This window comes from Erinaceus europaeus, chromosome 9 (genome assembly GCF_950295315.1).
Source record: "Erinaceus europaeus chromosome 9, mEriEur2.1, whole genome shotgun sequence".
Lineage (NCBI taxonomy): Eukaryota > Metazoa > Chordata > Mammalia > Eulipotyphla > Erinaceidae > Erinaceus > Erinaceus europaeus.
The window spans coordinates 56,826,369-56,852,227 of record NC_080170.1 but is presented as its reverse complement, the minus strand read 5'-3'; the positions used below and the strand labels follow the sequence as shown (position 1 = coordinate 56,852,227).

Sequence of the window (25,859 nt, the reverse complement as noted above, 5' to 3'; positions counted from 1 at the left end):
TACACTCGTCTCCTCCCATAATTCTCCCAGGTGACTAGAGCTGAGGGGGTGTTCCTCTTGACAATGAAGAAACAGGCTTGCAGAAGGGCCAGGTCCTGCTCCACATCTACTGACAAGTGAATCAGGACATGATTCCCAGTCCAGGCTCCTTCCTCTCCTCTGGGGCACTAGGAGTCCCAAGAGGTTGTGCTGTCAGCACATGGGATATGTATTTCACACTGGGTGGGCCAGGGACAGATGCTGAGGGAGGGAACATTTGCAAGGGGTACAAAAGAACACCAGTCAAAGACTGCTAATTTTTCAACTTGGATTTATGTCCAAGATCTGTGCAAACAACTGTGCCAGCCCAGTCCTAGCTTCTGGCACTGCAGGCCCCCAGCCGCAAGGCCCCTTGGTCCTTATGTGGTGGGGTTGCCTTGTTGTGCTCTGCTGTCCAGGAGGCAAACCAACAGCTCCTCACAGGTGTGGGATAGGCTGGGGCAGGTCCTGCTACTAGAGCTAGAAGCAGAAACAAAACACACACAAGAATTTGAGCTCACCCCTGAAGAGACCACTCCAGAGGGCTGGGAGGAAGGTTCTGTGCCACACTCCTGAGACAGATTTCCCTCAGAAAACTGCTGGCAGGGTGAAGACCCTCCCACTCAGCAGGCAGTGAGTTTCCCCAGGTGCTCCAAGGAGGCAGGACGGACATCTGGAAAGTCCCCTGGTCAAGAGCAGTTCAGGTCACCAAGCACAAGCTGTACCCGCTGCAGACTCCTGTCCAGTGAGGCATGGCCCCTATTTTTTCGGAGATCTGAGGTCAGCTGGCTCTGCAAGACGAAGATGGAGCCACGTGATGTGATCTGGTCTCACTGAGGACCCTCATGGTCATTTTTTGTGGACCCTAGATGGACATAAATTGTGAAGCCTTAAGCACAGTGGCTTTCAGAGTCCTTTGGAGACCAGCCCAATGACAGTGACAATGACAGAGCATCCCTAAGTAGACTAGGAGCCATTCAGTCCTTACAGGCCCATGAAGCAGGGACATAAGGGAGCTGGCAGAGAGGTTCAGAGAACATGCCCAATGTTCTGGACATGGAAGGGGGTGCCTAGCCAAGTGGCTGCAGACTCCAGAAGGGGACAAGACTGTGGCTGGGCCTGCCCAGTCCATCTTTTATAGGAGCTGTGAGAAAGTGACAGAGCAGGCCCCTTCCAGTCCTACAGCCTCTGCTTGTGTGTTCCAACAAGGGGCCTGGGCCACCTGTAGGCTTTAACATTACAGCTGCAGTCCTGGAGAAGCTATTTGTGTAGAGGCCAGGCATCCCTTCTGCCCCTCCTGTCCTCTGAGTCTGCTCAGCTGCTCCATGGCCCAGCTCTAGGGAGCTGCAAACAAGACAGAGCCATGGGGCCAGTCTATAAGGCTCTCGGAGGTGGCTGCTACTGTTTGCAGCAGGCCTTCTTACCTCCCTACCTTGGCCTGTCCCTCCTCCCTTCCCCTGGGCCCTCAGCTCCTGCCCACTGGGCTTCTCCCCATCCTGTACCCTCCTCCAGCCTCTGCCATCAAGGCCCTGCACTGTCATTTCTGTACATCATCCCCCACCCCTCTGTCCCAGCACGTACTCTGGCCAAGGGCTTCACTGGGTTTACGCCTTCCCTATGAGATTTCATTTCCAAGACCCACTGTGATTCACAGAGGGCAGGTTGCTCTGTCTCTGCTCTCAGTGAAACCTGTCTCAAGGCCCTCCACCTCTCACGCTTGACTGTAGGATGCTTATAACTCTTGGCTGCCTCCCTAGACAGGAAGCACTGGGAACTGCGGCCCTATCTGCCCCTCCCTTACCAGAGGGCTAGTATAGGCCCAGTCATCCAGCCTCACCCTGCCCCCCAGCACCATTTAAAAAAATTGGGCCTCCCCTCATTCCAGCCAGCATCAGAAAGTATCCCCTAACCAGAAAGTCTGGGATGGACCAGATATTGCACTTAGGGGTAGGGGTGGAGGTGGCAGTGCTCACCTGGCTCTGTAGGTCGAGTCGTAGGTGAGTCTGTCACCTGGGAGTTCTGGTGACGCAGCCCACATTGTGGTCGCCAGGTGTACTCCGGCTGCAAGAAGCGTGCTTAGTTACCCACAGTCACCCCCACCCCAAACACTGGACAGCATCTGGCAAGCAGAAAGCCACCAAAGAAAGACCCAAAAGTATAAAGGGGCCCTCCCCACCCCATTTTATAGGAGAGGAGGCTGTGGGAATTTCTCTGGGAGGTCACTATGAACCAGACCGTCTACCCCTTGTACCCACATGGCCAGAAAAGTTCTGTGAGATCAGCCTCAGAGAAGAAGCTGAGAGAAGGCTGGGCAGCTGGCACTGCCAGTGTCTGGTTGAGAGCAGGGTGCCAGGGGCTGGCAAAGGGGCTAGGGATGGCAGCCCACTGGAGAAAGAGTGACAAGCAGGGAAAAGGACTCCTGCCAGCAGGTATAAGAACAGGGGAGTCCAACTCTGGCTAGACAAAGGGTGCCTCCTATCCATACCAGTGACCTAGGGTGGCTGTGGACAGAAGGCCTGGATACTGCCCACACCCACACAGCTTGGGCTGCTCCAGCAAATCCAGGAAGGATTTTGTCCTTTCACAGGCAAGGAAGCCATCTAGATGGTACTGGGTGGTGAAGCAGGGCACAGACTCACCAGGTGGAAGAGGCGGGAGTTGGGTAGTGGGGGCGAGTGCTCCATGGCCATGGGGGATGGTGGGTAGCGAATCTGGGCCCAGTCGTCGAAGGGGTGGTGTGGCACCATGGCAGGCAGGGGCGGGTAGGCATAGGGGTAGGCCCCACAGAGGTGCTCCAGATGGGGCTCCATGTGGTACCGTTCTGCAGATGCCTGCAAGGAGGGAGCCCCTGGCTCAGCCCCAGAATCTCAGCTGTCCTCTCTAAAGCCTTAGTTCTTTTTTCTCTTTTGCCTCCAGGGTCATTGCTGGGGTTCAGTGCCTGCACTACAAATCCACTGCTCCTGTGGCCATTTTTCAAAATTTTTTTTGATAGGATAGAGAGAAATTGAGAGGGGAGGGGAAGATAGGGAGAGAAAAAGACACCTGCAGACCTGCTTGCGAAGTGACCCCCCCCCTGCAGGTGGGGGGCTGGGGGCTTGAACTGCCTTAGTTCTTTTTTTATATGTGTATTTTACTGATTGATTGATTCAATTTAATGGAGGTGGGGAGATAGCAGAATGGTTATGCAAAAAGATTCAGGCTGAAACTCCAAAGTCCCAGGTTCAATCCCCCATACCACCATAAACCAGAGCTGAACAGTGCTTTTGTAAATTTAAAAAAATAAATAAAACAAAATAAAATATTTATTTGGTAGAGATAGTGAAAAAATTGACAAGGAAGTAGAAGATAGAAAGAAAGAAAGAAAGGAACTGGGTGGTAGCACACTGAGTTGAGCACATGTTACCATGAGCAAGGACCTGTGTTCAAGCCCCAGGTCCCCACCTGCAGGACAGAAGCTTCACCAGCAGCAAAGTAGTGCTGCAGGTCTCTCTCTCCCTATCTTCCCTTGTCCTCTCAATTTCCCTCTGTCCTATCAAATAAGTAAATAATTTTATTAAAAAATTCATAAAATTTTATAAAATTTATTAAAATTTTATTTAAAAATATTTTTTTAAAAAAGGGAGAAAGATACCTAAAGCACTGTTTCACTTCTCATGAGGTTTCCTTCCACCTGCAGGTGGGGACCAGGGGCTTGAACCCAGGTCTTTGTGCACTATACTGTGTGTGCTCAGTTGGGTGCACCACTGCGGACCCCTAGAACCTTAGTTCTTAAAGGTTGCTTTGTGGCCTGGATGCCTGGTGGATGGACAGGGAAGTCTGGCACATGGGCACAAGACCCCAATACTGTTGACAGAGTCTCAGACCTACTCTGACCAAGGGCTGTGGAGTGCTCGGCCTCAGTTGTCTTGAGCTGGCCAGATACCCAGCAAACTCTGACCTCTCCATTGTTCTGTGGCTCGGAGTGCTGCTTCTTCCCCCAGGTCTCCTCACCTTAGCTTTCCTCTTCTGCTGTTTGAGGGCTTCCCTTGCCTTTTCCTCTTCCTTGAATGCTTTCAACTGAAATGAGGAACAGATGACTGTTGGCACAAGTGGTTCCTGCCAGGACTGGACCCAGGGCCTAACCAGCTGGAGGCACAAAACAGGTGCAGATACCTCTCTGGCTGACCAGCCCAAGAAGGCCTTCAGGATACTGCATAGCCAAGGGTGATCACTATCATGGGGTGGGCATATGGGGGCTGACACAGGTCAATGGGATTGAAGGTCTCTGCTGCATTTGTATTCATACCATATTATACTTAAGCATATTTTGTAGTTCTATCCAGGAGACAACAGGCTCATAGCCAATTCCTACACCTGCTCTTTTAAGGCATCAGAACAGATGGGCAATGAAAACTGTGAGTGTGCTGACCCCCCATGTCCCAGGTCCCCAGGCCTTCCCCCAGTACTGGCTGCCCACCTGGGCATTTGACATGGACACCTGGGCCTGCAGCTTCTCCAGCTGCCTCTTCAGCTCCTCCTTCTCCTCGTTCATACGCTCTCGGTCGCTGCGCTCCTTTTGGAAGTCTTCCTCAAAGATCTTCACCTAGGGTGGGGGCAGGGGGTCTGAGCAGGGGACTGGACAGGAGACAGCACAGAGGGCACCTCCAGCTTCCACCCCAACTTCACACAGTCATTCTGGGATCCTCTAGTTTATATCTGGATGTACTGAACAGGGGACCCAGGGCTGAACAGGAAGATGTGCAGCCGCCATCTGTCTGGACTGATCATACTAAGGCTGGAAGGGCTCTCTAGCTGTGGACAGATGACCCATAAGACTGTCCACAAGTGAGGGCTGGGCGGCAGTGCAGCGGGTTAAGTGCACATGGTGCAAAGCGCAAGGACTGTGGTGTAAGGATCCCGGTTTGAGCCTCTGGCTCCCCACCTGCAGCGGGGTCACTTCACAAGTGGTGAAGCAGGTCTGCAGGTGTCTATCTTTCTCTCCCCCTCTCTGTCTCCCCATCTCTCTCGATTTCTCTCTGCCAACAACTACAATATCAATGGCAACAATAACAATAATGTCAACGACAAGGGCAACAAAATGGGATAAAATGGCCTCCAGGAGCAGTGGATTCCTAGTGAAAGCACCGAGCCCCAACAATAACCCTGGAGGACATTAAAAAAAAAAAAAAAGACTGTCCACAGGTAGCAGAGGAGGACTTGCAGGGCCACTTAGCCTCTGTGCCTGTAGTGCCACATCCCCCTGCAAATAAGTGGGAGCTGGTCCCAATCTCAGGTGCCAGGGAGAGGCCAACTTGGCACCAAGTGGCAGAGAAACTCAAGCTCAGTCTTCAGGCTTGAGCTTAGGCTGGAGATAAGCTATATTGCTTCCAGTGACTTTCTACTTAAGGCAATTGGTAAACAGGTCTTTTCATTCATAGCAATAGTCTAACTTTCTCTTTAAATTCATTTACTTGGCTGAGGAGAGAGCATAGTGGTTATGCAAAAAGACTCTCATGACTGAGTCTTTGAAGTTCCAGGTTTGATCCCCAGCACCACCATAAGCTGAGCTGAGCTCTGATCAATCAACTAATCTCTATCTCTCTCAAAAAAAATTAAAACTACATTTACTCAAAGTAATGTATCTAAAGCATCTGCTTGGGGGCCAGTGAGACGGCCTACGTAGGAGGGCACCTGCTTTGCATCTGGGTGTGAGCCCTTGGTATGTCACATGGGACAACTTTAGCTCTGGGGGAAGCTTCAATGCTGTGCTCTCTCTCCTCTCTCTATCTGAAAAGTTGGCCAGGACTAGTGAAGCCCTGGTGACAAAAAAATAAGATTCTGGGAGTCCGACGGTAGCACAGCAGGTTAAACGAACATGGTGTGAAGCGCAAGGACCAGTGGAAGGATCGTGGTTCGAGCCCCTGGCTCCTCACCTGCAGTGGAGTCGCTTCACAGGCAATGAAGCAGGTCTGTAAGTGTCCCTCTTTCTCTCCCCTTCTCTGTCTTCCTTTCCTCTCTCTATGTCTCTCTGTCCTAACAATGACAACATCAATAACAACAATAATAACTACAACAATTAAAAAAAACAAGGACAAAAAAGGGAATAAATAAGTAAATATTAAAAAATCTTTAAAAAAAATAAAATGCTTTTGAAAAACTACATAAGGGCTAGAAAGAACATCAATTTGCATGACTGAAACCCCTAAGGTCAAAGGTTCAATCCCTAGCACCACCTATGCCAGAGCTGAGCACACGGGTACACGGGAGCCCCCTCTCTTGCTCTAATAATATGTTTAAAAAATAATAAACATTAACACAAATGTGTTCAAGGACTCTTGTTGCTACAGTTCATATCTGTTACTAAGTGACCTGCATTTGTCTGAAAGATGACTACTGGATGGTTTCACTCATATGTGCAATATAAAAAACTGAAAAATGAACTTGTTGAAAAAATGTCAAAGTATCACTAAGATTTTGTGAAAACTATGACGGTTATCCTTGGCAGAAAGGGGAGAGAGCTGGGTTGGATCAGGGGGAGAGAACTGTGGTGGGGAGTGTGGTATAGAACTATACCCCTATAATCTTATGAGCTTATAAAACATTATTAAATCACTAATAAAAATAATTAAAAAATAAATAAAAATTAACAAACCAACTAAGTCCAAGGTAAGCAACAGCACAGCTAGGCTAAGGTGGGTTTTGACCCTAGTCAGCCCTCACTGATGAGAAGAAGGGACCTCCATGGATTCTGATGATCGCTTCCCATGTCACCAAGCCTGCCCACAGCATGCTGCTGCCCCAGGAGCTCAGCCCCTGTCCTTCTGTCCCCAGACCCACCTGCTGCTTCAGCAGTTCATTCTGAGTGACCAACTCCCGCTTGCGAAGGAGGCCCTCTGCTCCTTCTGGACCCCCAAAGGCTGCCGGTGGGGCTGATGGAGCCGCCTCGATGCTCAGTGCTTCCTCCAGGGCCTATTCCAGGAAGACAGGGCAGGGGCTTGTCAGCAGGAGCCTGGGGAGCCAAGCTCTGTTGTTGAGGGCAGGGGGAGAGAAACACCCTCAGGACCTTAATCTGCTGACAACAACCAACAGGACTAATTAATAAGTGCTCCCTACTTCCTCACACTCTGCAAATATCTCGCTCAGAATTCTTCCTGTAATCCTACCAAGAAAGGACTATTATTGTCACCCCTCTTTACATGTGAAAATGAGGGTTCAGAGACTGAAGCTACTTGTCCAAAGTCACAGGGGCACAGAGGAGAGGGAAGCCTTATGTGTGCTTGTGGCCAGCAGCTTCAACTAGGGTGCTCCTGTGGAAGGAGCCCCCTCCCTAAGCAATGTTCCCAGGCCCAGGATGAATATAAAGTTTGAAGAGGGAGGGTTCTTCCATGTCCATCAAACTGTCTTTCCTATCTGCAAGGCTTCTGAGCTCAAACTGGATTTGAATTTCAATTTACTTAATATTTTTACCTTCCTAATCCTACATATGAGTAAAAAAAAAAAAATTCCTTTTCTAACATACCCAGGAAATACTTTGCCTCATGTGTTCACAGCTCTACAGGCTTCCTTTTACAGTGTTCTCCTTCAGCTCTGTTAGCATGTCACCTGGCTCCACACCTACCTCAGTCCTGTCCATTAGCTGCCCCTCCCTCCACCAACTATGGGGACACAAGGCCTCCCTCACAAGAACTGGGCCCCTACTGGCTTACTTGGCCCCAAACACATAGTGACTGCAAAGGAAGTCACGGTCCCCTCACTTTCATTACACCCCTCAGAGCAGGTGACAGGCTAGGGTGTAGGGACAGAGTCCTCAGTGTCCACTATCCTGACTATCCCCAGTGACAACCCCAAAGCTGAAGGCACTGATGCTGTCCAGCCATTCTTTCCATAATCCTACAAAAAAAAAAAAAAAAAAGGTCTATTACCTCACCACTCTTTACATGTGAAAACAGGGATTCAGAGAATGGACCCACTTGTTCAAAGTCACAAGGTCACAAAGGGGCACAGAGGGGAGGAAGGTTAGGCCACATAGGGCACTCAGCGCCAGCACGCTGACCCAGGAGGTCCCCTTGAATGGGAAGACACAATGAGGGCTGAGGGTGCTCACCTTGTTAAGCCTCTGAATCTCCTTCTCCTGGTAGTCCCGCTGCCGAGCGAGTGGGCTCAGCTGATCCTGCAGGCATTTGACTTTCTGGCGCAGCTCCTGGGCCTCTGTGGTCAGCTGCTCCTTGTCTGTCTGCAAGGCACATGGGTGGGTGAGTGAGACCCGGCCCCTGTGCTCCTGCCCCTCACTCAAACAGGTCCCTCTGTTCTTATTCTGTGCAGGTGGGGGTAAGGTGGTGATGCCTACACCCCATGAAGAGGTTAATCGAGGGGCATGTGGCCTGACTGACAGGTGTTGTCTGTTCACCCCAGGAAATGGATTAACAGTCACAGGTGGATTTGACTCTAGGGAGAGAAGCTACAGCCTCCCCCAGGTGGGCACAGGAGTTTCTGAGACACTGAATAACAAACTGTTAAAAAGACTCTCCACAGTCTGGGCTGAGTGGGAAAAGACATTGAGGTAAGTGAAGGTGCAACAGGCACATATCCCTTCACAGAGAGGAGAGCAACTGGAGAAAAGAACAGGAAGGTTTCTGTGGGGACCCTGCTATCCACTAGCTGAGAACCAGTTCAGCAGCCGCCCAGGGTAGCCTTCAGGGACTACCCACTTTCTATGATGGCAAAAGACTGTCCAGAGAGTGGAGATGGCCTCCCCAAAACCAAATAGTGGCCAGAACGAGGGCCCCCAGAAAAGGCCTGGTTCTGCCCTTGTAAGCTGAGGGAACTTCAACTTACTCAACTTACTGAACACTGAAGACAGTCCCAGTCAGGGTTCATAAGGGGAGATTCTAGATGCCACTTGAGGCTCCAGATCAGTCTGGCTCCATAATTCGTACTACCCCAAGGTCACACAAAAGTCCAAACGCCTATCTCTCCTGGCTCACAGGGAGGATTGGTCAGATTTGTGGTGTCTCAATTCTAGTGGAGCTGTGGGGAGGACCAGAGGGACATGAAGCTTCAAGTGACAGTGTGGCTGACCACATTCAGAATACACACAGTAACTTGTGGGCTGGCCACTCAGACAGGCTTCTAGAAGGGGATGAGCAGGAGGAGGATCAATGGCCTTTGCTCTGAGCTGCAGCTGCCCCCTGGTGGTCTTAGCTGGTGTCAGCCAGAGTGACCCAACTGCTGCCCCATAAGGGGGCCTGGCCTGCCCTCTGACTGTTGCTGGTCCCCAAGGTCTGGGAGGGAGGTGTTCACATACTGTACAGTTTTGCTCAGCATCTGTCCATTTCCCACACTGGGGAACAGTTGGGAAGTATGACAGGGTGAAGGGACAAAGGGAGCTTGTGACCCAGCCCTGTCCCCCCAACACCAAACAGCCAGACTACCCTAGATGGGCAGCACTGAGGCACCAGGGCCAGAGGCTGGCCTGGTCTGTCTGTTTTGCTGTTCTGTGCCTCCCTGGATAGCCCTTAGTGCCTAAGACTTTAACTGAACACAGTGTTTTTCTAAAGGAAAAAAAAAAAAAAACATGAAAAGGAGTTGCTGATTTAACCTCCTCAATGTTTTGAGTGAGAAAGGTCCTTTTGGCCACAGCCCTAGGCACTAACACCAGGCCAGGTCCTTCCCTCCTCCTCCCTGCTGGCTCCCTGCCTGAGTCCCTGAGCCCCCAGCACAAGAAGAGAACTCTGGCTCTGGGCAGGACACCTGGACACTTGCCTCCTCCATCTCAATCTTGGACTTGGCCAGCAGGAGCTTGCGGTCAAAGTCACGCTGCTTCTGTTCCCGCTCTGCCTCCAGCTCAGTCACCTGCTTCTGCAGGTCAGCCAGCTTCTGGCGCAGCTCTGTGATCTGGTTTGGAAAAGAGAGAGGGTGAACAGGCAGAGAAGAGAAGTTCAGAGAAGAGAAAGGGGGAGCAGGCAAGTGAGCACACAGGCAGAGGAGCCTAGAGAGCTGCCCATACACCCATCCTTACCTTCTGCTCATACTGCTGCTTCATGGATCGAAAATGCTGGTCCCACTGCTTGTTCACCTCTAGCAGCTGCAGAGAGAAGGTCAGTAGCAGTCAAGATGGGACAAAGGGTGAAGGGTCTGCACACTGGTCCTGAGGCACACCAACACAGAGAGCTGTGTGGGTCTGGTGTGTGGTGTGCAACACAGCTCTCTGAGGGCTATCTAGGACATGGTGTTAAAGCTTCTAGCACCAGGAGACAGATGGCCTGTCCACTAGGCTAGTGTTTTTTTGAGGTAGATCAAAGCTCCAGGTTTGAGCCCTAGTACCCCATGGGAGCCCTATAGCACCGAGGGAAGCTCTATGGATGGTAATGTCTCTCTTCCTCCCCTCTCTTAGATATATTTTTTAAAAAATTAATATTTATATATTCCTTTTTGTTGCCCTTGTTGTTTTATTGTTGTAGTTATTATTGATTTCGTTGTTGTTGGATAGGACAGAGAGAAATGGAGAGAGGAGGGGAAGACAGAGAGGGGGAGAGAAAGAGAGGCACCTGCAGACCTGCTTCACTGCCTGTGAAGTGACTCCCCTGCAGGTGGGGAACCGGGGGCTTGAACCCCTGATTCAAGCGCTACGTTGGTCCTTGCGCTTTACACCATGTGTGTGCTTAACCCACTGCACTACCGCCTGACTCTCTCTCTTAGATATTTTTTAAAGAATGGGAAAGAAAGTCATCCCAGGAACAGTGGGATAACATGTTTAACAAAACAACTCCTTTCACTTCATTTAATCCAACCCAATAATGCTGTTCCAAAAAAACAAAAATAAAAAGGAAGCAAAGACAGTACTTGCATAAATATATGCCATATGTATATAGCTGATTTCTCAGCAATGATTGTAGTGCAAAAATCTAGAGGCCAATCTTTGCAGAAGAGATGGCTAAGGAAATCATGATCAAAAAGAAGCGGAGCTCCTCAACAACTCAAAATTCCGAGATCCAAACCATCTCTGTAGCTGTGGATGATACCCAACCCTGGGAAAGAACAGCTCCTCTGGGAAGAAAGGCAAACTTGAACTATCAAATAAGTAGAAAAATGGCTCTGCAATGCAGCATGTGTAGTAATTTTTTTTATTACTTAAGCTAGGCATGTGCAAAGGACACTCTATTCGTAATCAGGAAAAAAAAAATCCTTGCAACCAGAGGAAAAGAAAGCTAAAAAAAAATCTGCACAGGAGTTGGGCGGTAGCATAATGGGCAAACGCAGGTGGCGCAAAGCTCAAGGACTGGCGTAAGGATCTCGGTTCGAGCCCCCAGCTCTCCACCTGCAGGGGAGTCACTTCACAGGCGATGAAGCAGGTCTGCAGGTGTCTCTTTGTCTCCCCCTCTCTGTCTTCCCCTCTTCTCTCCATTTCTCTCTGTCCTATCTAACAACAACAATAAAAAAACAAGGGCAACAAAAGGGAAAATTAAAAAAAAAAAATCTGCACATGAACACATACTGAGATCCTTTAACTTTCAAATGTCCTGGGGCCAGGATTTGGGGTTCAGGGTCCACCTTTGTCTGGGAACCTGGGTCTGCAGTGATGGGGAATGAAGTGCTGGGGTTTAGGGTGCAGGTAGATGTGGGGGGCATCCTCTATAACATTCTGCCTGAACCCACCATGTGCAATGAGAGATACCCCATGTTCCCATTCTGAGGCCGAAGCACACCTAGCTTGTCTCCATTTCCCCTGCATCCAGGATTTCACATGGGAGCCTTCCTGAATGACCACCCCCACACATACAAGTATAGGCGGTGCCCTAAGTACCAGACCTCAGCATGATCCCAGTGGGAAGGGGGATTAGCAGAAGAGAGTAGCTCAAGGTGGCAGTTCTGTGGCCATGATGCAACTCTTCACAGTGAAGAGGAGGGACAGCCAGCATAGGACTTTGTCCTGCTGGGCCCAGGAGGGATGAGGGTCTCCCCTGGCCCCACATCATGGTCACCAACCTCAGAGCGCTGTTGCTCCAGCATCTTCACCTTCTTCTCTGCTACACCCATGGGCACCACCTCTGAGGCCTTTGCTGAGGTCACAGCAGCCTGGAGAGGATATGAGGCTTCAGCACAGACTCCTGTCATAGGGCTCTCAGGCACAGCCCCTCCCAGCACCCAGCCCAGGACACCTCATCTCCCAATTGTTCTAACAGACTACTGGCCAGTGGGACTCAGGGTCAAGTTCAGAAAAGAAATGAAGGGGCAGCACAGAGAATACAGAGATGGGGACCAAAGATGAGATGGGGTCTGGGCCAACTCCAGTGCTCCAGAGTCTTATAGTACGTACTGAGACCCTCTGTGGATGGTCAAGCTCCCACCACAGGGCACAGAATACTGGACTCTGCATAACACCTGATGGTCTAAGGGTACTGAGAAGAACAAGATGAAGTGTGTTCTAAGCACCAGCAAATGTAGAGGTGAAGCGGCAGAAAATCGAGTCCAGAACTAAGGTCAGACTCCCCTGGGGCTAAAGGGTCAGACAGGACACTTCCCAGGTAGACATTTTACATGAATGGTGTCTGTCCTGGGGTCTTTGCCCACATCCTCTCTGTCCTCTGCTTTTTTGTCACCATCTCCCACCCATACCTTGTTCTTGGGACATGACTCCCAGGCCCAACAATGGGACTCCAGCATCCCCTGCAGACCAGGTGTGTACACACTAGAGGGGACAGCACTTCCTCTGCTGAAGGAGGGAAAAGGGTGACAGGTTCCTAGGGCCTCCCTGAAACTCCACAAAGCAGAGAGGAGCCAGCTGGCTGTAAAAGTGCAGCTAATGTTCACTGTTGCCTCTATGTTGGGTGTTACTTAATAGATGTTACTGTCTTATCTGATACAGGAGAAAACTGAGGCCGAAGTGCATAGGTAGCTGGTCCAAGGTGTTGGGGTGGAGAGAGGGAAGCCAGCTTCCACCCCATGCCATTCCAGCCAGCTTCCCTTGCCTGAACTTCTGCCCCTGCATTCCCCACCCCTTCGTGGGTCTTTCTCCTGAGATAGCTGATGTGGAGAGGTGAGGAGGTACCCTAAAAAGTGCCCACCATGTGTGTTAGTCCAGAAACCAGGAGAGACAGAGATGGAGGAATAAGGAGAGCCCCCCCACCTGCTCAAACTCCCACAAGTGCACATCCATGCACAGCTCCAAGAGCCAGAACAGACAGGGAGTCCAAACACTTCCACCAGGAGACTGAAATCTGACTTTTAGGGTGAATGAGAGAGGCTTCAGGGCTAAGATCACAGGGAGGACATCTGGCTCTTAGTCCATGCTTCCCTACCACACATCATGGTGTCCCTGATGGCACTGTGGCAGGAATTCTAACTGCCCCAATCCTAAGGCCACAGGAGACAGGCCCCCTGCCCTGTCTGCCTCACAGGAGATGAGGCCCAAGTGAGATCACAAGATGAACACCCCAATGCCACACATTGCAAAGGTATTAAGTTGTTAGGGTAATTGCTGCTATTACCTAGGTGTGGGGGTTGGTAAAGATGCCCTTCTAGCCATTAAACCCCATTAGTGGGGGCCTCCCTATGAGTAGACTGGGACTCAGCTCTGAAATAAAGGGAGAGGCACAGGCCAGGCTTGGGATGTGATCTGGGGCTGGGGCCCAGGCAGGAGCAGGCAGAGACAGCCCATGACATTACCCAGACATGGCATTAGCAGGCAGTGTTCCTCCATGTCTAAGGCATCAGACACAATTATAAACCCTAAACCTAACACCCTTATTCTGGCAAGAATATCTCAAGAAGTTCAACTGACTTTGGGGGGGACCATCCATAAGAGAAGCCTCACAGTACAGGTGTGTTGGAGAGCACTGGGGATGAAACTGTGACTTGAGGAGCCAGGGTTGATCTGATCCATGGGTGGCTGAGAAGTCCATGTGGCCCTACCCTGTGACTGAGGAAAAGTCTTGGGGGATAAGAGGCTGTCAGATGGAGCTAAGAAAAGACATCCATCTCACACCAGAACCTTCTCACAGTGGGGTGGCTGCATAGGAGGCAGTGACTTTGCCCGCACGAGCCAGGCAGCACAGGCTGGGCCTGTAGTGAGGACACCAGGGAGACAGACCTGCAGGTGTCCGGCCACTCCCTTCTTGCTTGAAACGGAGGGCTCTCTGCTGCTGCTCAGCAGCCTCCTCAGCTCCACGTTCTCCTCCCTGCATGCAAGGGGAAGGACAGTCAGCACACGGCCCAAGCCCACCTCCACACCAGGTGCCGCTGATACCCACTTGCCTGCAGGGGACACAGGAGGGCATCCTGTCTGAAACCAACACACTGGCAGCAAAGTAGCCCCCAACTAGGGTGTCTGTGTACATGGAGCTGTAAGTCACACCCCTAGCACAACCGAGGGGAAAGTGACACCATCTGCTGTGTTGAGCATGGGTGTCATTGTCTCTCGGGCATTGGGACCAACTCATTCTCCTTGTAATCGAAAGGGAAAGCAGAGTCCACAGGGACTTAGCTGAAATTGACCCACATCCTCCTATGCCTGCCATCAGCTTTATATTATGATCACCTTCTATTTAGCAATCAGAATAAGTCCTCAGCAACAGTTACTTTTAACCAGAGCACTTCTTAACTATGGCTGTTGGTAGTGCTGGGAAACAATGTGGGACTTCTCACATGCAAGTCCTGTGTGCTACTACTGTATTTCTCACCAGCCCATTTTTTTAATTTAATTTTTTTTAATTATCACTTTTTATTGCCACTAGGGTTATCGCTGGGGCTCAGTGTCTGCAAGACAAATCTGTCTCCTTGTGGCCATTTTTTTTCCTTTTTCACTATTTCTTTTTCCTCCAGGGTTATTGCACTATGAATCCACTGCACTCCAGGGTTATTGCACTATGAATCCACTGCTCCTGGAGGCCATTTTCCCCTCCTTTTGTTGCCCTTGTTGTTGTAGCCTTGTTGTGGTTATTATTGTTGATGATGCCGTTCATTGTTGGATAGGACAGAGAGAAATGGAGGGAGGAGGGGGAGAGAAAGATAGACACTTGCCGACCTGCTTCACCACCTGTGAAGTGACTCCCCTACAGGTGGGGAGCTGGGGGCTCGAACCAGGATCCTTACACCGGTCCTTGCGCTTCGCGCCATGTGTACTTAGCCTGCTGCGCTACTGCCTGACCCCCACTATTTCTTTTTATTTGGAAGGACAGAGAAATTGAGAAGAGAGAAGAGAGAAAAGGAGGAGAGGGGAGCCAGAGGGACGGAGGGAGGGAGGGAGAGAGGGATGGGGGGGAATTTCAGATCTGCTTCACCTCTTGTGAAGCTCCCCCTCCACAGTGGGGAGTAAGGATTTGAACCCGAGTCCTTCAGCATGATAACATGTGCCCTCTACCACCTGGCCCCTTTTGGTCCAGTAAAAAAGAATGAATTCTTAAGTAACAGAGGAGATAACAGAGGACAATGACTGTAGCTAAATCAGATATAAGCACTAAGTCAGGTGATGTGAATTCAGGCAAGACTGAAAGATGGACAATGGCTGTGTTCTAGGTGACAGCTGGGGCTCTAGTCTCAATGGGGCAAAGGAGTTTGCCTGAGGGCACACATGGAGAACAATACTTCTCATCCATGTCTCTGCCTCCAGCCTGGGCTTGTTGATTTCAGGAGTAGAGTCATTATGGCTCTAAAACCCTAACTGCATCACCATCCAAAAGTAAAAGAGCGAGTAGCCTGGGAGGTGGCATTCTGGACTTCAAAGCTCAGAGTCCATAGGGACTTAGCTGAAATTGGCCCACATCCTCTCATGCTCATCATCACCTTTATGCTTATGACCATCTTCTATTTAATAATGCAGCTTGCCACTTATTTCCTGAAGGTTTTCTCTATAATGATTTTTTTAAGAACATAATTCAAATTGATGTTTTTGACTACAGAACCAAAGTAAAGGAGTAAATGTTGACTGCAGAGGGCATGGTGATTAGTTGCTCACACAACCCTGGACTTCAGTTCTCAAAAGAGGATTTTGTCCATCAGCTTGAGTCCTTTGAGCAAGGCAGGGCTCCCCAGGGATCTGAGTCACTGTCTTCACAAACAGAGGCTCTTGGGAAATACAGGAAGTACATACTGGCTTCTAACCCACTGAGCCCTGGGCACAGGAACAAGGTGGAGTGTGAAGAGCTAGACCTCTGTGACCCTCAGGTCCTGGCTACAATCGAGCCAGGCATGAAGTCTGCACACCTCACAAAAATGACAGGATGAACAGAGAGGTAGCCAAGTCCCAGCCTTGTCCTCCATGCCATGCCCAGGAAGGTGAAGTCTGGGGGTGCTTTGCAGTCTCCGCCAGTGTGAAAGGGGCAAAGGAAACCAGGATAAAGGTGAGGCCTGACACATAAGCCTCAAGATCCTGCCACCAGCTCAGAATGTGAACTGCACTGCCCACCCCCAACCCCCCCAATCCCGCTTACCGTAGCTTCTCAGCAGCCTGATCCCGCTGTTCCAGGCCCTGGTCCAGCTTGGACTTCAGTGCCTCATTCTCCTTCCGCAGTTGCTCACACAGGGTCTGTGGGTAAACAGTGGTCACAGTTGGGGGGGCTGCTGCTAGATGCAGGCTGAGCTGGAGAAGGTCCCCAACACCTGCCCCTTATCCCAGTGTTGCCCACACTCTCTCAGAACAGCTGGGAGCCATGCTGGAGACTGGCCTGGTTCTGCTGTGCAGCTTCACTCCAAAGACAGGCCTTAGGTCAGCTAAGCGAGGATCAGCCCTTGGCTTCCAGCTTCCAAGTCACCCCTGAGCCCCTCCTTCACCACTGATCCAACAGCACCCTCCACTAACTCCCACACCTGCTTCACATACCCTACTCCCCACACCTCACTGACTCCCACTTCTGCTTAACATCTTAGCTCAAAAGCTGCTTCCTCCAAGAAGTCCTCTGTACTGACCCTTCTTTATACTCAAGACAGTTTAAGATACAGAAATGTTTATGTCCTTATGTTTGTTTTGTTTTTTGCCTTCAGGATTATTGTAGGGTTATTCATGGCTGCACCATGAATCCACTGCTCCTGGAGGCCATTTTTCCCCCTTTTGTTGACCTTGTTGTTGAAGCCTTGTTGTGGTTATTATTGTTATTGTTGATGTGATTCGTTGTTGGATAGGACAGAGAGAAATGGAGAGAGGAGGGGAAAACAGAGAGGGGGAGAGAAAGATAGACACCTACAGACCCGCTTCACCGCCTATGAAGTGATTCCCCTGCAGGTGGGGAGCCGGGGGCTAGAACCAGGATCCTTACTCCATTTCCCAGCAACTCCGGTCCTTGCGCTTTGCGCCACGTGCGCCCAACCCACTGTGCTACCACCTGACCCCCTATGTCCTTATGCTCTCATGTGCATCCTCCCTCCAGGAGCCTCTGAGCACTAGGACACCCCCCTCCCTCAATACTGCTGATCCAGATGAGTTCAGCCAATGAGGAAATGGATCCCTGCAACCCTGGTTCAGCTTGAAGATGAAGGCTGTCTGTCCTCTAGAGGGCAGCTGTGAGGGCACAACTCTGGGGCCTACCAGTCACAGGTCTTGGGTCCTATCTGAGGTTCTCAGAAGTGATGATGGAGGACATGGGGGGCCAGGCAGTGTGGCTAGGATGGAGACCTTCCTACCACTACCACTAGTGCTCAGCATTTTCTCCAGACCCTCAGAGAACACAGCAGGGTGGGGGCTCATAGCAGCCACCCAGCTCCCAGAGCTCCCAACCCCCTCTGATGGGGAGAGCCAAGGAGAAACCATTTCAGGAGGCTGCCCCAGGGGGCCACTCCATCTGGGGACTATGAGCCTCCCTAGGAGGGAAGTTTGAGACCAGATGTCCACACAGGACACTTCATGCCCTTATCCCCAGCCCCTGTCTCCAGAAGTGACACTCTGGGGAGGGGGGGCACACACAGATGCTGGGTGCTCTGCCTGTGGCCCCAATGGCTCAGGACAGCAGAGCAGAAAGCAGACCCAACAAGACACCAGGAGAACCTGTCATTAACTCCAAACCTGTGCAGGCTGGGCGGGGGAGACCCTGGGGAGACACAGAAAGGGACCTGAGAATTCAGGCAGTAGGGACAGCAGCCAGCAGAGGGCCCTATACCATGCCTGGCTGGAAGGTTCATTGGGTGAACCAGGAGACAGAGCAGGGAGTGAATGGGGAGGAACCAGATTGGTCTGCCCCTACCCATAGGCTGGATGAGTGACCAGGACACAGGGCCAGGGCAGAGCTCCAAGGGCACAAGATGTCCTATTCTAGCCACTGGGGAGCCAGAAAGAGCTTCAGATTCTGAGCTGCTGTGTGTATGTGTGTGGGGGGGTGTGTCCTGGGACCTCTAGGCCTATGTCCAGCACAGATGGAGCAGAGATGGAGGAAACATATGCCACCTCTACAGAGCTGCTGACAGCACCTCAAGCACCCATCATCCAGCCACCAAATGCACATGCAGCTACACAAGCCAGGCTTGTACCTAGAGGCTTGCCCTATCACAGGGAGTGGGGAGAAATAAGCTCCCTAATGAGCTAACACCATGCCAGACTGTGCCAGAGCCAAGAAAAGAAATGAATGACAGGTGACATGGTGGCAAGGGTTGGCAGGGCCCTTTAAGAGGAGCCAGTCCCCACTGCAAAGCCATGAAGCTGATACCTACTCCTGCACTTAGGGGCCTCCTCTCTCCTTACAGCCCTCTTCTCCATACTCCTCCTCATGCCAGGATGACCCCCTGTTCTTGTACATCAACCTTTTGTCATGGTGGCTCTGGGGGACCCAGTCACAAGAGTGGCTAGGGAGGAAGGGGGCTCTAGCATAGCTCCATCTGTGAGGTCACTACCAGCTATCTTACCCCCAAACTCTCAGAGCTCAGATGATCACCCAGCACAGGAACCCCAAAAGTGAGCCCCTCTGAGAACTGGCCACATTCTGGACTGGCTAGGGTCCTGATTTAACTCCCAAGCCACTTGATAGGGACAATGTGGAACAGAGAGGGTGAGTGTTGTCCAAGGCCACATACAGCTGAGGATTGCAAGAAGGTACTAAAAGGCTGGAACATGCCAGAATTGTTTTTTTGGGGGGGGAGGGAGAGAGGGAGGCACAGTTGCACCATTCACTAGCTGGATTACATTAGGAAAAAACTGTTGCCTCTGGGCAACTGGGTCTCCACCATGAAAGAATCATGAGGTCCTCCCTCAGAGCTGTGGCACCCCTTTTTTCCCCAGCTAGTGAAGAGCAAAAGCAGGACTACATCTGGCTACACCCGACATTTCCCAATTTCCTTCCTCTTCTTCAACCCTTTCTATAAGTTGTGTGCCCTCTGTACAACCCCGAATGAGAAGCTCAGAGAGCCCTGACCACACCTTCAGTCTTCAGTGAGCCCCTGATGCCCAGTAGAGCTGCTGCCTCACAGAGGGAGCATGCCTGCACCTGCCCCTATCCCACCTGCAGGGCAGACACACTACTCCCTCCCCCACCTGCAGGTGCTGCTCTCCACCACTCACTTGCAGGACAGAGGTGTGCTGCCCCCAGCCCACTCACCTGCAGGATGGAGGTGCGTTGCTCATTCTTGTGCACCTTGGAGGCCAGCCTGTTGAACTCAAGTGCCATGCGGCCCAGGTGGGTGAAGAGCTGGCTGTGGTCAGGCTCCTCAGCACACACGCTCAGTGTGGATTCCAGACGCTGCAGGTGCAGCAGCAGGCCACTGTCCTCACGGGGAGGGGGGCCCAGAGCCTGGGGAAACATGGACAGTTCTTTCCACCACTATCCTCTAAGGCCCCTGCCCCACAATTAGTGCCCCCTCTGACCCCAGCTCAGCCCAGGGGAATTCTTCTGTGGTTGTGCAGGCTCCCACCTGGGCTGACTCACTTGCAGGGCCAGGGTAACACAGACACCTCCCTCCCACATGTGGGGTCTCTGCAGTTATGGAGGTGAGTCACAAGTCTGCTGAGCCGAGGATCCCCATGTCCTCAGGGTACACACCTCCCTTCCACTTGCAGGGTGCTTCTTAGGGGCCCAAACAGAGCAGCTCTGGCCAAGGAGCCAGCAGAGGCAGAACTGTTCCAGCTCTATGTCTTGGGGCTGACCCACATCCCCATCAACTGTGCAAAGGAACAGGGACTCAGAGCTAGGTTGAGAGTTGTATTCTAGCCACAGGGCAGCGGGAGGGAGAGGGGGGAGGCCACTCTCCTCCAGCCATTGTCTCTCTCTCTCTTTCCTGCTTCTGGGACATCCCCACCAGAAAAAGTTCTGGAACAGTGTCATGGTTATGCATAGGTTCCTCACAGCTTACTTCTGTAGTCCCACAGCTACCAGGCCCTGAGTGTACCATGGGTCACCCTTCCTAGCCCTGCCTCCTCAGCAGGCCCCTCCAAACACTCAGTGAGTAGAAAGTTGAGAAACAGGGAGAAGATCCAAGGAGGAGGGCAACATAGCCCAGGCAGGAACTGGGGTTTTGAATTACAGTGCTGGGGCAGTGGCAATGTCCACTATGAATGCCTGAAACCTGGTGTTACTCCCTCTCCTCCTCACACCTGGGGTCTAAGCAGGTACACTGCTATCTAAGGCCAAAACAGCTTCACCCTGCCCGTCAGTTCCAGCCAACCTGCCTGCTCCAGGGCAGGAGGTGGCCTTGTCCAAGTGGCACAGACAAGTTACATGGGAGGATCCAGGAGAAACCAATCAAGGTCTCAGCCCCTAAGAGACAAAACACAAAGGACCTTCCTGACTGCTGCCTGACTGCTGCCTGACTGCTGGCTGAATCTGGCTGCTTGGCACAGTGATGAGCTCTTGTCCCCAGAGGACTGTAAGGACACACTAGATGGCCAGTGCATAGTGCAGTAACAGATACAGGATGCACTCTGGGAAGTAAAGAGCAATTTTTGTCCCCAGATACTTGATGGAATGAGCTAGACCAGAATTGGTGAAGGTGCAATCCATCATAGCTTGTATAAGCTACCCAAAGTCTGCACTGGGTGGTGGTATACCTAATAGTACACAACTTTATTGTGCACAAAAACCCAGGTTCAAGTTCCCAGTCCCTACCTGCAGGGGGGAAACTTCACAAGTGGTGAAGCAGTGTTGCAGGTATCTCTCTTTCTTCCTCTCTATCTCCCCTCCTCCCTCAGTTTCTCTCTGTCTCTGTCAACAACAAAAATGATTACTGGGAATGGTGGATTCATCATGAAAGCATCAGACCCCAGCAATAACCTTGGTAGCAATTAAAAAAAAATTTTTAACTTGATTTATTTTATCTGATAGAACAGAGAGAAATTGACAGGGAGGAGGAGATAGAGAGAAAAAGAAAGACAGAAAGATACCCACAGCACTGCTTTACCACTTGTAAATCTTTCCCCTTGCAGGTGGGGACTGAGGACTTGAACCTGGGTCCTTGTGTATGGTAACACATGCACTTAACCAAGTGTGTCACCACCCAGCTCCCCCAATTTTTTAATGACCACCCAAAGTCTCAGTGGAAAAGGAAGTGAAGGAGATGGTAGCACTTCTAAAACTTCAAAGAACATTGTAGACGCTTCCCATAGTTCTCCAATAAGTCTGCTATCAAAAAGAGAGAGAGCCAAAGGAAGATTCAGCAGAGGTAAAGACAGCTTGTGTGGTCAGGTGCAGGATGAGGGTGCTGGTAGCACCCCAAAGCTAAAGAGGTAAGGGTGTGTGTGTGTGTGTGTGTGTGTGTGTGTGTGTGTGTGTGTGTGTGTGTGTGTGTGTGTGTTTATGAGCACATGGAAATCCAAGGATTAACTTCCTACTTGTGTGTCTGAAGGAGACTTGGGAGAATGGGGGGCTGAGAAGAAGGGGAGGTAGCCATTCTCCCCCCAGCCCCCAGAGCCTTATTTCTGGGCCACAAGTAAGTGGGGGCAGTGGTGCAGAGACTGGCAAAAAGCCCAGGTTTTCACAACACTGGGTGCCAAGGCATGGCAGGCTGGGAAGTCACCAGCAGAGATTTGCATACATGCTCAAGAAGCAGCCCCTATTAAGGCCTCTCCAGTGTCCCCACATGACTCTAGGGGGCCCAGGGGAGGGGACAAGTGACTGAAACAGAGAGACCAGGACTTGCCCAGGGACCTGCCCTCACTCACCATGGCTGGCCCGGCACTGCTGCTGCTCTCTGGGTGTGAACTCTGCTCTTCAGTTGGGACCACTTCAAATTCCGAAGAAGAGCCCTGTACAGAATGGGTTCAGGACCTGTCTGGAAATGTCCATCCCACCCCCAGGGCTATAGCTGGAACAGCCATGAGGCAAGAAGACCTGACAGCCCCTTTCTCTCCTTTTCACATCCAGGCCACTCCCACACAACCCGTGCAGAGGGGAGGGAGGACAGGGACAGCTGGTCTGCTTTGGGGAGAAATCACAGCATGAACCCATAGTCTGTCCCCAGCACTGTGCCCTCTGAGGCCACATCCCCTTGGCGGTCAGATCTCTCAACTGAGCACTTCAAAATCAAACTTTGTTGAAAGCCTCACAGCTCAGAAAATTCTCTGGAACCCCTTTACTCCCAGAGTTCCATGGAGTACCCGGGGGTTTGAGCAGACCCTGTGCTTCTGAGGCCTCTGCCAGGGGATCCTGGTGGCCAGGCAGCCCAGCCAAGAGCCACAGATGGGAGGGCTGGGCTGCAGAGAGTCCCAATGATGGAGGAACTGTCTCAGGATCCACCCAAACCCAAGGTGGGCAAGGAATCCCAGACCTTTCCAGCCTCTTAAGCACTGCAAAAATATAAAGTGAAACCTGGACTGGGTATGGTGCATTGCACCAAAGCAAAGGACTTGGGCAGGGAGGGGGAGTGCTAGGGTCATGGCTATGATGGTGGAAAGAAAAGGATCTAGTTTGAGGAAGAGTGTCTTGCAGACAGCTATCATGGGGAGACGAAAAGTTTATGACCTATGTGTCAACAACTGTATTGTAAACCATTAACAGCCCCACCACCACCAAATAAAGTGGGAAAAAAGAAAATACTCTTCTTTCTCTGGACTTAAGAGAATGAAGCTACTAAAAGATACCTCATCCCTCCTTGAGACAAATTGGCAGCTGGTTCCTAAGGCCCTTTGAAAACTTTATTCCCTGTGACAGTCACCTATTTTACCAGTGCCCTGCAAAGCAACACACACTGCCATCCCAGCAGGGAGTCCTTGACCAGGATTTCCTGAAAGTTTGAACTAGGACCTTCATTTGACAATGGGAGGGGGGTGCTGCCATGGTGTCTCCCACCCCTGGCTCTAGTGTGCCTGAGTATGAGTCCAAAGCAACTTACACCAGACGGTGGTTTAGGGGTTGGCTCTGGCTTGTCACTGGGGTGCAAGGGCTCAGCAGGAGGTGCAGGGCCATGGGCAGCCTTTCCTGAGAATTGAGAAGAAAGATGGGTAATGTCTGGGAAACCCCAGATGCCCCCACCCAGACAGCTAGACCGAAGGACATGTGGGCAAAGCATCCCAAGGGAGTCTGAGAAAGTGTGGAGACAGGCTCCTCAGGAGCTGGGTGGGGGGGAAGCCTGCCTGGAAAGGTGGGGGCAGAACCTGGGTGGAGACCACCTTCCTAGACTAACTGGGAAAATCCTGCCTGCTAGTGCCCAGTGCACATTCTTTTCACTGCAGTGACTTTGAGGTCAGCACGCCCCTACAGGTATCCATGTAACAAATGTCACCAAAGCCAAGTCAAGGCTGGGGCCTTTCTTCCCTAGTCCCAGACCTGGCCTGAGGGCTGGGGAAGTGCCCAGTGATGCACATTGACCACAGGGACTTTAGTGCTTTGTCCCAGCCAGGGCCATTCTGTAGTGGGCAGCACATGCCCTTGCTTCTGAGTCACACTCAGAAATGATTACTGAGCCAACGGCCTCTCTCCCAACTGTACCTGAAGGAGGGGGCAGACTGGGAGCTATCTCCACAAACACCAGCTCACATACTAGCTTCCAGCATAAGAAGTGAGGATGCTGTCAGGGTTCAGACAGTGGGGAGATGGGACAGAGCAACAGGGAGCCTGGCAGCCTTGTACCTACCTGTGAGTTCATCCAGGTGGTCGAATGAGGTCAAGGAGGGGGATGGTGACTGGGGCTCGTTGTCTCTCACCAGGTCCTCTGCCTTCTGCCGAAGCCTAGAAGCTTCCATCTGAGACTCTCCTAACAGCTCCCCTGGGGGGCAGGTGGAGAGAGGGAGCAGAGGGATTGGTTATTCAGCTCTTATGTCAGTTCTATCTGTCCCACACACCAAGGGTCCTTCTACTGGGCTTTGGACACTCCAGGCCTGGCTTCACCCCAACACTACCCAAGGGGCCAAGGATGACATGGCACTCTGGCTCTACCAGAACAGTCCAGATAAGAGACCTGCAGTCAGACTGGGTGGCGGTGGTGTATCTCGTAGAGTGCACATTTAACAATCCACAAGGACCAGGGTTCAAGGCCCCTGTCTCCACCTGCACAGGGGAAGTTTCATGAGTGGTAATGCAGTGCTACAAGTGTTTTTCTCTCTCAATCTCTCCCTTCCCATATATATATAATAAATACATAAACAAATTTTTAAAAGAGGCTCACAGTCAGAAGGGCAAGAGTGGGTGAAGCCCAGAACAGACCCTACACTCCCTTTTTGTTCTAGCTCTCCAGAAAGCCAGGTGCTCTCCAGTGCCCCACATCCCTGGGAACCTATAGGGCCTGTAGCCTCAAGCCCCAGGTGCCAAATTTGTCCAAGGAGAGAGACCCTAGGTAGGAGTGGCCAGCCTTCTGGGTCTCAGTTTCCTTCTCCAAGAGGGTACTGAAATATCACCTGCTATCCCAAGCAGAGCTGTGCCAACAAGATGAAAGAATGGAAGAAACTGGGATTCTGGGCTTGCCACCACTGCTGAGAACAGGGAAGGTGGCAGAAAATAAAGGGTGGGTGTGGGGTGTGGCAGAGAAGGAGCAGGAAGAGGCCAAGTCCAGGCACAAGGGTGCTACAAGACCTGAGCAGAAGAAGAGCCCCTACTCTCACTCACTCCACTCAGCTCAGCTCCTAACCCAGGGTAGGGTCTCTAAGGATGCCCCATTATGGTGCATTTAAAAGGTGAGGCCATTCCACTTCCAAGACCATTCAATGGGCTTCCCAATAGCCTCTTCCCCACACTTCATAGCTGTGGTTTGGGCCCCCTCCTTATGGTTCTGGGTGCTCGAGGCAGAGGGGCAACCCCCCCACCATCACCATGCAGGCTGCAGAACAGAGGCTTGGGGCACAAGATCTGCTTTACCTAACATCTTTATCCCCTGCATTTTTTCTTTCAGACGGGAATTCTCCTCCGCTAGGCGCTCAAAGGCTGCAGACACCTCTGCAGGAGGCACGCTGCCCCCGGGGTCGTAGATCCGGTACGGTCCTCGCCCTTCCATGAGGGTGGCTCAGCCCTGTGTGGTGCCCGCTGGCTGCAAGGACAACAGTGTGTACGTGAGGGGGGCCGGCCAGACCACTGGGCACCCTAGTTAAACCGGCATCTTCTAAGGTGGCCCCACCACCCAGAGGAGGACACAGCCGGCAGGCCATCTGATCATAGGGCATAGGGCCTCAGGAGGGTCACTGCCTTCTACCAGGACACTCTGTCACTATTAATGCAGCCTGAGGGTGGTGCCCATTTCTTGGGCCACTGATTCATCTGCAGAGCCCCCGGAAGAGCACTAAGCTTGACTCAGTTCAGGTCTGTCTGTGGGGCCCTGGAAGATCAGGGACCCCAGCTATGGCCCCAGCACCCAGCAATGCTAGCTATGAAGGGAATCCCCAGAGATGCTCAGTCAGCAGATAGCCCTGAGTGTAGAAGGATGGAAGTCTAATGCTGATTTGCTGATCTTTACAGTGAAACTCTGGTGCCCTGGGGGCCAGCAATCCCAGGCACAGGTCCATGGTGTCTGAGTGACCTCTCAAAGGA

At 51.6% G+C, this 25,859-nt stretch overlaps 1 protein-coding gene across 4 annotated transcripts; it reads right to left on the bottom strand.

Annotated features, from left to right (window-relative positions):
• Window positions 1-293: 293 nt before the first annotated feature.
• Window positions 294-25,329, bottom strand: TNIP1 (TNFAIP3 interacting protein 1). 4 transcript variants are annotated; one of them, XM_060198014.1, is made up of 18 exons: window positions 25,194-25,329; window positions 23,977-24,108; window positions 23,236-23,321; window positions 22,067-22,150; window positions 21,015-21,110; window positions 19,512-19,703; window positions 16,425-16,519; window positions 14,087-14,174; window positions 11,983-12,072; window positions 10,016-10,081; window positions 9,756-9,891; window positions 8,102-8,226; window positions 6,835-6,966; window positions 4,475-4,600; window positions 4,009-4,074; window positions 2,658-2,849; window positions 1,992-2,079; window positions 294-883 (listed from the first exon to the last, which is right to left on the bottom strand). In XM_060198014.1, the coding sequence occupies exons 1-18, from the start codon at window positions 25,327-25,329 to the stop codon at window positions 849-851; spliced, it is 1,965 nt and encodes a 654-aa protein (XP_060053997.1). In that variant the 3' UTR covers window positions 294-848. The 4 variants fall into 4 exon arrangements, with proteins under 4 accessions (XP_060053997.1, XP_060053998.1, XP_060053999.1 ...); XM_060198015.1 differs by having other exon boundaries at window positions 294-809; XM_060198016.1 differs by lacking the exon at window positions 21,015-21,110.
• Window positions 25,330-25,859: the final 530 nt, after the last annotated feature.